The sequence below is a fragment of the Nerophis lumbriciformis genome, linkage group LG26, assembly GCF_033978685.3.
Source record: "Nerophis lumbriciformis linkage group LG26, RoL_Nlum_v2.1, whole genome shotgun sequence".
In the NCBI taxonomy this organism is placed as follows: Eukaryota; Metazoa; Chordata; class Actinopteri; order Syngnathiformes; family Syngnathidae; genus Nerophis; species Nerophis lumbriciformis.
In genome coordinates this window covers 1,014,541-1,026,830 of record NC_084573.2, presented here as the reverse complement: position 1 = coordinate 1,026,830, position 12,290 = coordinate 1,014,541, and the positions used below count along the sequence as shown (strand labels likewise).

At 41.9% G+C, this 12,290-nt stretch overlaps 1 protein-coding gene across 1 annotated transcript; it reads right to left on the bottom strand.

The window, feature by feature from the left end:
* Nucleotides 1–282: 282 nt before the first annotated feature.
* LOC133624084 (uncharacterized) lies at nucleotides 283–12,068 on the bottom strand. Its single transcript, XM_061987695.1, has 4 exons — nucleotides 10,624–12,068; nucleotides 10,370–10,570; nucleotides 2,954–3,164; nucleotides 283–2,870 (listed from the first exon to the last, which is right to left on the bottom strand). Exons 1-4 carry the CDS (start codon nucleotides 11,321–11,323, stop codon nucleotides 2,615–2,617), a joined length of 1,368 nt encoding a protein of 455 aa, XP_061843679.1. The 5' UTR covers nucleotides 11,324–12,068; the 3' UTR covers nucleotides 283–2,614.
* Nucleotides 12,069–12,290: the final 222 nt, after the last annotated feature.

Below are 12,290 nucleotides of genomic sequence, written 5' to 3'. Positions count from 1 at the left end.
ATCTTCATCTTCACAAGTACTAAGTACTTATTATGTAATGCTTTTGCGGCTCATTTAGCATGTAGCCTAGCATTAGCTATCAATGATTACGATCAATGGTCCAAAAGGTTTGAAAGGAAAATAGTAAGGTAGAAATAAGCTAGAGCGGGAATGCAGCTACGTCAAAGTCCTGAATGGGAGAAAAGAGGAGTACTCATCGGTCTCCCTCCTTTTATTGTCGTTAACCGACGCTATTTGACTAGCATGCTAACTGGCAGCATTTCCATCCAATTTTCCACCAAATCTTTTTCATCAGAATTTATTTGGCGCCTTCTTCCAGAAACCCAAAGTGTTGTACAATCTTCATCCGGTCCACAAGTACCGAGTACTTACTATGTAATGCTTTTGCGGCTAAAGGCTCATTTAGCATGTAGCCTAGCATTAGCTATCAATGATTACGATCAATCATCCAAAACGTTTGAAAGGAAAATATATTTGGCTCCTCTTTCCAAAAACCCAAAATGCTGTACAATCTTCATCCGGTCCACAAGTACTAGGTACTTATTATGTAATGCTTTTGCGGCTAAAGGCTCATTTTGCATGTAGCCTAGCATTAGCTATCAAGAATTACGACCAATGGTCCAAAAGGTTTGAAAGGAAAATAGTAAGGTAGAAATAAGCTAGAGCGGGAATGCAGCTACGTCAAAGTCCTGAATGGGAGAAAAGAGGAGTACTCATCGGCCTCCCTCCTTTTATTGTCGTTAACCGACGCTATTTGACTAGCATGCTAACTGGCAGCATTTCCATCCAATTTTCCACCAAATCTTTTTCATCAGAATTTATTTGGCGCCTTCTTCCAGAAACCCAAAGTGCTGTACAATCTTCATCCGGTCCACAAGTACCGAGTACTTACTATGTAATGCTTTTGTGGCTAAAGGCTCATTTAGCATGTAGCCTAGCATTAGCTATCAATGATTACGATCAATCATCCAAAACGTTTGAAAGGAAAATATATTTGGCTCCTCTTTCCAAAAACCCAAAATGCTGTACAATCTTCATCCGGTCCACAAGTACCGAGTACTTATTATGTAATGCTTTTGCGGCTAAAGGCTCATTTTGCATGTAGCCTAGCATTAGCTATCAAGGATTACGACCAATGGTCCAAAAGGTTTGAAAGGAAAATATATTTGGCGCCTTCTTCCAGAAACCCAAAGTGCTGTACAATCTTCATCCGGTCCACAAGTACCGAGTACTTACTATGTAATGCTTTTGCGGCTAAAGGCTCATTTAGCATGTAGCCTAGCATTAGCTATCAATGATTACGATCAATCGTCCAAAACGTTTGAAAGGAAAATATATTTGGCTCCTCTTTCCAAAAACCCAAAATGCTGTACAATCTTCATCCGGTCCACAAGTACCGAGTACTTATTATGTAATGCTTTTGCGGCTAAAGGCTCATTTTGCATGTAGCCTAGCATTAGCTATCAAGGATTACGACCAATGGTCCAAAAGGTTTGAAAGGAAAATAGTAAGGTAGAAATAAGCTAGAGCGGGAATGCAGCTACGTCAAAGTCCTGAATGGGAGAAAAGAGGAGTACTCATCGGCCTCCCTCCTTTTATTGTCGTTAACCGACGCTATTTGACTAGCATGCTAACTGGCAGCATTTCCATCCAATTTTCCACCAAATCTTTTTCATCAGAATTTATTTGGCGCCTTCTTCCAGAAACCCAAAGTGCTGTACAATCTTCATCCGGTCCACAAGTACCGAGTACTTACTATGTAATGCTTTTGCGGCTAAAGCTCATTTAGCATGTAGCCTAGCATTAGCTATCAATGATTACGATCAATCATCCAAAACGTTTGAAAGGAAAATATATTTGGCTCCTCTTTCCAAAAACCCAAAATGCTGTACAATCCTCATCCGGTCCACAAGTACCGAGTACTTACTATGTAATACTTTTGCGGCTAAAGCTCATTTAGCATGTAGCCTAGCATTAGCTATCAATGATTACGACCAATGGTCCAAAAGGTTTGAAAGGAAAATAATAAGGTAGAAATAAGCTAGAGCGGGAATGCAGCAACGTCAAAGTCCTGAATGGGAGAAAAGAGGAGTACTCATCGGCCTCCCTCCTTTTATTGTCGTTAACCGACGCTATTTGACTAGCATGCTAACTGGCAGCATTTCCATCCAATTTTCCACCAAATCTTTTTCATCAGAATTTATTTGGCGCCTTCTTCCAGAAACCCAAAGTGCTGTACAATCTTCATCCGGTCCACAAGTACCGAGTACTTACTATGTAATGCTTTTGCGGCTAAAGGCTCATTTAGCATTTAGCCTAGCATTAGCTATCAATGATTACGATCAATCGTCCAAAACGTTTGAAAGGAAAATATATTTGGCTCCTCTTTCCAAAAACCCAAAATGCTGTACAATCTTCATCCGGTCCACAAGTACCGAGTACTTACTATGTAATGCTTTTGTGGCTAAAGCTCATTTAGCATGTAGCCTAGCATTAGCTATCAATGATTACGACCAATGGTCCAAAAGGTTTGAAAGGAAAATAATAAGGTAGAAATAAGCTAGAGCGGGAATGCAGCTACGTCAAAGTCCTGAATGGGAGAAAAGAGGAGTACTCATCGGTCTCCCTCCCACACGCAGTTGCACTCCCTCAGGGGGTTTCTCTGGCGCATGGCGGTGACCACGGTGATCCTGTTGGCCGACATCCCCCGCAGCTGGTTGATGAGCCCCTGCACGGTGGGGCTGGGCCAGGGGTGTCCGTTCAGGTAGTCCCTCAGGATGAAGGAGCGCTCCACCAGCAGCTCCAGCCGCTCCAGGTGCCGCAGGCGGTGGAGGCTCAGCAGGTCCTTCTCCGGCTCCCGGCGGAAGAACCTGCGAGGCGAGAGAGCGCGGCGCTCAGCGGGCGATGGAGGAAGACCCGAGCGGGGAGAGGGTGGGTGGGTGGTGGGCGTCACCTGATGCGCAGAGTCCTGAGCTGGGGGAACAGCATGGGGATGCGGCGACACAGGCTGCCGCTGGAGCGGTTCTGCTCGATGTCCAGGTGCTCCAGGGACAGGACCTTGGGGGCGATGGAGTCCAGGTCCTTGAGAGTGATGGCCACGCGCAGAGTCAGGCTGGTCACGCTGGCGGGGATGGTGGTGGTGTAGACGGCCAGGGAGTTCCCACCTGTCTCGGAGCAGAGGGGGAAGGCACAAAGGTCAGCGCCAGGAGGACTCCAGTATTTGTACTTTTGGCTGACACCACAAATACCCAGATTCTTCTTCATGAATCGATTCATTTGTATGACTTTGCCAGAATCGATTCTGATTCGAATCAAGACATTACTGTCTGAATCAAATTGGATCGTTAGGTGCCAAACAATCTCACCTTATCAGATATTAGGTTAAAGGGGCAGTCTCAGTCAAGCACACACTAAAATCCATTCACATTCGAATCCCGATTCTTATCAATTACATTCTTAGAAAGTGATTACAAATTGAAAATCCATTCTGAATCGAATCATTACCAGAAGAATGGGATCGGATCGTTAGGTGGCCAAACAAGCTCACCTTATTGAATGTATTAGGGGTGCGCCAAAAAAAAATCAATTCACATCCGAATCATGATTCCTAATTCATTCATGTTTTTTTAGAAAATCCATTGAAAGCTGAAAATCGATTCTGAATCGAATCTTCACCTCAGGAATCGAATCGAGACATTAGTGTTCAAAGATTCACACCTCAAATGACAAATGTGGGTATCGGTCCAATACCAAGAAGTTATAGGGGCAGTATCAGTCAAGAATATGCACACACAAAAAAATCGGTTCACATCCGAATCCCGATTCTTATTCATCCCGATTCTAAATTGTTACATAATTTTTTAGAAATCCACTGAATATTGTACGTCGATTCTGAATCGAATCTTCACCCCAGGAATCGAATCGTTAGGTCCCCCCCCAAAAAATCACCCCTTTTGAATATTAGGGGTGCACAAAAAATGAATCGATTCACATCCGAATCCCGATTCTTATTCACCCCGATTCTAAATTGTTTAATCATTTTTAGAAAATCGATTGAAAGCTGACAATCGATTCTGAATCAAATCTTCACCCCAGGAATCGAATCGAGACATTAGTGTTCAAAGATTCACACCTCAAAAAAATCGGTTCACATCCGAATCCCGATTCTTATTCATCCCGATTCTAAATTGTTACATAATTTTTTAGAAATCCACTGAATATTGTACGTCGATTCTGAATCGAATCTTCACCCCAGGAATCGAATCGTTAGGTCCCCCAAACAATCACACCCTTTTGATAGACATTCGAATCCCGATTCTTATTCATTCTGATTCTTAATCTATTCATGTTTTTTAGAAAATCGATTCTGAATCAAATCTTCACCCCAGGAATCGAATCAAGACATTAGTGTTCAAAGATTCACACCTCAAATTACAAATGTGGGAATCGGTCCGATACCAAGAAGTTATAGGGGCAGTATCAGTCATGAATATGCACACACAAAAAAAAATCGATTAAAATCCAGATTCTTAGTCATCCCAATTCTAAATGATTCATAACTTTTAGAAAACGATTACAAATTGAAAATCGATTCTGACTCGAGTCGTCAACTACAGGAATCGGATGGAATTGTAAGCTTTTAAATATATTAGGGGTGCACAAAAAAAAACGATTCACATCCGAATCCCGATTCCTAATCTATTCATGTTTTTTCGAAAATCGATTGAAAGCTGAAAATCGATTCTGAATCAAACCTTCACCCCAGGAATCGAATCGAAACATTAGTGTTCAAAGATTCACACCTCAAATTACAAATGTGGGTATCGGTCCGATACCAAGAAGTTATAGGGGCAGTATCAGTCATGAATATGCACACACACAAAAATCGGTTCACATCCGAATCCTGATTCTTATTCATCCCGATTCTAAATTGTTACATAATTTTTTAGAAATCCACTGAATATTGTACGTCGATTCTGAATCGAATCTTCACCCCAGTAATCGAATCGTTAGGTCCCCCCCCCCCAAAAAAATAACACCCCTTTTGAATATTAGGGGTGCACAAAAAATAAATCGATTCACATCCGAATCCCGATTCTTATTCACCCCGATTCTAAATTGTTTCATAATTTTTTGAAATCGACTGAATATTGTACATCGCATCTGAATCGAATATTCACCCTAGGAATCGAATCGTTAGGTCACCCAAACAATCACACCCTTTTGATAGACATTCGAATCCCGATTCTTAATCTATTCATGTTTTTTACGAATCGTTTGAAAGCTGAAAATCAAGTCTGAATCAAACCTTCACCAGGAATCGAATCGAGACAGTGTTCAAAGATTCACACCTCAAATTACAAATGTGGGAATCGGCCCGATACCAAGAAGTTATAGGGGCAGTATCAGTCATGAATATGCACACACAAAAAAAAATCGATTCAAATCCAGATTCTTAGTCATCCCAATTCTAAATGATTCATAACTTTTAGAAAACGATTACAAATTGAAAATCGATTCTGACTCGAGTCGTCAACTACAGGAATCGGATGCAATCGTAAGCTTTTAAATATATTAAGGGTGCACAAAAAAAAAATAAAAAAAATGGATTCACATCCGAATCCCGATTCTTATTCATTCTGATTCTTAATCTATTCATGTTTTTTAGAATCAAATCTTCACCCCAGGAATCGAATCGAGACATTAGTGTTCAAAGATTCACACCTCAAATTACAAATGTGGGTATCGGTCCGATACCAAGAAGTTATAGGGGCAGTATCAGTCATGAATATGCACACACAAAAAAATCGGTTCACATCCGAATCCCGATTCTTATTCACCCCGATTCTAAATTGTTACATAATTTTGTTGAAATCGACTGAATATTGTACATCGCATCTGAATCGAATATTCACCCTAGGAATCGAATCGTTAGGTCACCCAAACAATCACACCCTTTTGATAGACATTCGAATCCCGATTCTTAATCTATTCACGTTTTTTACGAATCAATTGAAAGCTGAAAATCAATTCTGAATCAAACCTTCACCAGGAATCGAATCGAGACAGTGTTCAAAGATTCACACCTCAAATTACAAATGTGGGAATCGGTCCGATACCAAGAAGTTATAGGGGCAGTATCAGTCATGAATATGCACACACAAAAAAAATCGATTCAAATCCAGATTTTTAGTCATCCCAATTATAAATGATTCATAACTTTTAGAAAACGATTACAAATTGAAAATCGATTCTGACTCGAGTCGTCAACTATAGGAATCGGATGGAATCGTAAGCTTTTAAATATATTAGGGGTGCACAAAAAAAAAATTAAAAAAAAATTGATTCACATCCGAATCCCGATTCTTATTCATTCTGATTCTTAATCTATTCATGTTTTTTAGAATCAAATCTTCACCCCAGGAATCGAATCGAGACATTAGTGTTCAAAGATTCACACCTCAAATTACAAATGTGGGTATCGGTCCGATACCAAGAAGTTATAATGGCAGTATCAGTCATGAATATGCACACACAAAAAAATCGGTTCACATCCGAATCCCGATTCTTATTCATCCCGATTCTAAATTGTTACATAATTTTTTAGAAATCCACTGAATATTGTACGTCGATTCTGAATCGAATCTTCACCCCAGGAATCGAATCGTTAGGTCCCCCCAAAAAAATCACCCCTTTTGAATATTAGGGGTGCACAAAAAATTAAAATCGATTCACATCCGAATCCCGATTCTTATTCACCCCGGTTCTAAATTGTTTCATAATGTTGTTGAAATCGACTGAATATTGTACATCGCATCTGAATCGAATATTCACCCTAGGAATCGAATCGTTAGGTCACCCAAACAATCACACCCTTTTGATAGACATTCGAATCCCGATTCTTAATCTATTCATGTTTTTTTACGAATCAATTGAAAGCTGAAAATCAATTCTGAATCAAACCTTCACCAGGAATCGAATCGAGACAGTGTTCAAAGATTCACACCTCAAATTACAAATGTGGGAATCGGTCCGATGCCAAGAAGTTATAGGGGCAGTATCAGTCATGAATATGCACACACAAAAAAATCAATTCAAATCCAGATTATTAGTCATCCCGATTCTAAATGATTCATAACTTTTAGAAAACGATTACAAACTGAAAATCGAGTCGTCAACTACAGGAATCGGATGGAATCGTAAGCTTTTAAATATATTAGGGGTGCACAAAAAAAAATCGATTCACATCCGAATCCCGATTCTTATTCATCCTGATTCTTAATCTATTCATGTTTTTTCGAAAATCGATTGAAAGCTGAAAATCAATTCTGAATCAAACCTTCACCAGGAATCGAATCGAGACATTAGTGTTCAAAGATCCACACCTCAAATTACAAATGTGGGTATCGGTCCGATACCAAGAAGTTATAGGGGCGGTATCAGTCATGAATATGCACACACAAAAAAATCGGTTCACATCCGAATCCCGATTCTTATTCATCCCGATTCTAAATTGTTACATAATTTTTTTGAAATCCACTGAATATTGTACGTCGATTCTGAATCGAATCTTCACCCCAGGAATCAAATCGTTAGGTCCCAAAAAAAAAAAAAAAAATCACACCCCTTTTGAATATTAGGGGTGCACAAAAAATGAATCGATTCACATCCGAATCCCGATTCTTAATCTATTCATGTTTTTTTAGAAATCAATTGAAAGCTGAAAATCGATTCTGAATCGAATCTTCACCAGGAATCGAATCGAGACATTAGTGTTCAAACCTGGGTAGGTATTTTGGACAATACTTCTGATTTCAAGTGTATACATTGTGTCCTCTTCAAACCTCTTCTGGCTCCAGATTACACTTTCCACTCACCTCAGTGCATACTTGCCAACCTTGAGACCTCCGATTTCGGGAGGTGGGGGGTGGGGACGGGGGCGTGGTTAAGATATATATATATATATATATATATATATATAAGAAATACTTGACTTTCAGTGAATTCTAGCTAGCTATATATATATATATATATAAAAAATAAATACTTGAATTTCAGTGTTCATTTACAAACTACAACTCACAAACACTTTAGAGTTAGGCTCCACCATCAGAATGTGTACTTAAACTTATAAAGATCACATGGATATTATTCAGTGAGTTGATTCACCAAAACTAACCTGTTATACAGGAGGAAAAAGCACACAGGACGTTTCAATTGTTCACAGACTGGTCGCGCTCATCAGAATGACAAGACACTTCCGGTCTGCAGGCGATAGCATTCAATTGGGAAGAAACGCCCTACTGCCCCCTACTGACCAATGTGAATACTGATAAATGTGTAATGACAGCTCCAAAAACGAATTCAAACCACAAAATAAAATAAATCAATCAACACAAAAATGTGACACATTATGGGTGGGTCACATATGCATGTACAGTAGATGGCAGTATTGTCCTGTTTAAAAGTGTCACAACATTGCTGTTTACGGCAGACCAACTGCTTTACGGTAGACACTGTTGTTGTGTGTTGTCAACACGTCACTCAGGTCCGCCTGAATTTCGGGAGAAAATTTGTCCCGGGAGGTTTTCGGGAGAGGCGCTGAATTTCGGGAGTCTCCCGGAAAATCCGGGAGGGTTGGCAAGTATGCCTCAGTGTTTACCATCTAGTCTTTCTTTTGACAGCTCCTCGCGGTAAAGTTGTCCCAGTGCAAACTGAGGCAGTATTTGTCATTGATAAAACTTTCGGCGAATCAAAATTTACGACCAAAGAATTGACGGCAAATATAAACAAAACAAAAGCGAAAAGCAACAATCGATAAAATTAGGGCTGCAGCTAACGATTATTTTTCTATCGATTAATCTATAGATTATTTTTTCGATTAATCGGTTAATCTATAGATTTTTTTTTTTTCGATTAATCTATAGATTATTTTTCCTTTTACCGATTTTTTTTTTTTTATTTAAAATGAAGAGGAAAAAATAAATGTAGGCCAGTTTTTTCAAAAGGCATGGCTTTTATTTACAAAAAAAAAAGTATGGCCACTCAGTCAACATTGACAACAACATGACAAAATATTCTGTAACAATGTAAACATTTAAAACTTTTAACATTTAACAAAATTAAAAGTAGCTTATTTGCTTTTTAATGTGCAAATATAAAAGTAAACATCCAGTGCAAATCTTAATATTCTGGAATAGTATAAGCATTTAAAAAGTAAAAGTATTGCTTATTTTGCTTTAAAATGTGCAAAAATAAAGATAAACATCCAATGCAAAAAAGTGCAAAACGGAAATATTCTGTAACAAGTGTAAACATTTCAACAAAAGTAAAAGTATTGCTTATTTGCTAAAATGTGCAAAAATAAAGCTAAACATCCAATACAAAAAAGTGTACAGTGTAAACATTTCAACAAAAGTAAAAGTATTGCTTATTTTGCTTAATAACACAACAATGATAGTATGATTAAAGTGAAAGTTAATTGTTGGTTTGTACATAGTATATGTAACTGTTAATGTTGTAAAAGGTATTTGCACAACTAATTAACGTTAGCGTTTGTGACACGTCTTGTGCCGTGGGGTTCTTTCAGGACCGACAGACTGAACGCCAGACGGCTTTGTCAGGTTTACAATCTTTTAATTTTACACAAAGTCTTTTCTCTTCCAACTGCGCGGATCGCGCACCTGGGCACGATTGCGGCGTCGCTCCCGGCGCGCCCCGCCTCGCCGCTCGCTCGCCGCCGCCGCCTCTCCACAGCGTTAAAGAGGAGCGCGTCTTTGTAAACACTGAACAGGCACGCCAAACGCGCCTCTCAGAGCGAAACGGTGCTTTAGTTTATGAATTTACAACGCAGATACAAATGACACATTCATGTTTTTGTGTAATAATGACAACGTATACGCACGCGGACGATTGACTTGTTGATGGTGATGGCAAGAACGCTGTCGGGGGTTTTCTTTTCAAATGTTCGTTCATAGCCGTTGTGCTGCTATGATAGGCCATTTCCGCTCCACACAGTGTGCATACAACAACATTATTAGGCCGTTTATTGAAATACTCCCACACTTTTGACGACTTTTGGCGTGCTTTTTTCCCCTCGCTCGCATCGTCTGCTTTGCGCTCCGCCATGACAGTAAAGTAGTGTGACGTAAATATGCGACGCGCCGACGCACAAAAACGGCGTCGACATATTTACGTCACCGATGACGTCGATGACGTCGACTACGTCGACGCGTCGTTTCAGCCTTAGATAAAATAAAATAAACGAGCAAAGTGGGCAGTAAAAAATAATAATTCTGCGCCCCCTTTTTGATTTCAATGCGTAAAAAGACCCAAAAAGTGCGTTAGTTACCTCCTGGCAAAAACTCACCGATGATGCTGAGAGACTCCAGGTTCTTGAGGGGAGTCAGCCAGGAGGTCAGGCGACAGTCCACGCCATCTCGGATGTACCTGTAGCGCACCGTCAGCGAGCGCAGCGAGGTCAGGCTCCAGAGGGCCGTCTCGGGCAGGATGGTCTCGGGGTAGTCCACCAGCTCCAAGGTGGTCAGGGCCGGGCCGCCGTACTGGGCGCCTGAGGAAGTTGGGTCAATGAAAAGCTCCTCCGCACGTGAGGATGGTGTTTACCTGGTTGCCGAGGGTCCGGGGGACTCAGGTAGTCATCCGGCAGAGGTTCCTGGGGCTCCCCCCGCATCCCCCACGAGAGGTGTTTGAGCTTCTTTAGGCGCACCATCATGTGGTGGAAGTCTTCCCGGGGCACGGGGCGCACCTTGTCCAGGCCGTAGCCCTGCTGGTGGAAGAGCAGGTAGCGCAGGTTGCCGAGCTGCGAGACGGCCGCCACGAAGGCCACGGTGCACGGCAGGCTGACGTTGCACACGCTCAAGTGCGTCAGCCGCTCCTTCAGGTGGGCGATCAGGCCGGGGCCCAGCATGGGCTCCGTCCAGGTGGTGTCCCGCACGCCCACGTCCCTGATGTCCGGGAACTGCATCAGGTGGTCCAGGTACTTCTGCTTGTAGACCCGCCCGCCGTCCACGAACACGATGGCGGTGAGCGTCGGCAGGAACTTGACCAGCCGCCGCCACTCCTTCCGCCGGAGGTGGCGCACCGCCACCCGGGTCAGCTTGCGCTGGCGCAGGGTGTCCCAGAAGCCGAAGGTGTAGCGGCGGAGGTCCGTCAGCACCACCGTGTACCTCCTCCACAGGTACGGGTGGTCCACCAGCTTCTTCAGGGCTCGGCAGCAGCCGCGGACAGCGTGCTTCTCCTCCGTGCTCAGGTAGCTGAACACGGACACCCAGAGCTCCGGCGGCATCTGCGGCAGCTCCGACATCTCCACCACCACCCCTGGTCAAGTCCGAGAGCGAGGCTCCCTCATGGAAGCTAATAAGTCTACTTGGATGAACTCACCATTAAGTGCTGTTAATACTGCCTAAATGCCCGGATGTTCCACTACTGCGAAATGCCCGGATGTTCCACTACTGCGAAATGCCCGGATGTTCCACTACTGCTCCTTTAAGAAGGTACTAAGGTACGTTCACGACTAAATGTTGTTAATACTGTCTAAATGCCCGGATGTTAAGAAGGTACAATTGTTACTTAGGAACATTTTAAAACTACTTAAGCTTCCCGGCCGAGGTCAGGTTAGCTAGCTAGCCTAGCCTAGCCTAGCATGCGCCGCTATATTCTCACACTTAGCGTACTTAGCTAGTCTTAAACTCTCTTCTCAGACCACACGCCAGCATCAACGAGTCCTATTTAGTCGCGCACCGCAGGCGAGCGGCTAAGTGGCGTGTTTATGTCTCATCGTAGCAAAAAAAAACGCTGGCTTTGAAGCCGTCCACCAATGATGACGTCAGAGGCCTACTCTAGCACGGCGGGCTCCAGTCGCCATTTTATTAAAGTCGACGACGACGACAAGCGCGGCTTTTTATAAAAAACGCCTTCTTTGTTGCAGCCGATAGCGGAAAAATGTCGATTAAATGTTGTAATTAATTTACCAAAGGGCCTCTGTTGTCGAGGAGGATGCCATCTTGACGTCAGCCGAGTCGGCGTCCTTTCACAGTGCGCATGTGCTAGGGTTTATGACGTCATCTCAACTTATTTAAAAAAAAAAAGCGCCCTTTCATTTCCTTTTTTATTTTTTTACATTTTTGATTTACATTTACTTTTTTATACATATATTAGGGGTGCACAAAAAATCGGTTCACATCTGAATCGCGATTCTTATCTATTCTGATTCAAAATGTTCAAAACTGCTAAGAAAAATAAAAAGTATTATTTATTTAAATTTTTTATTG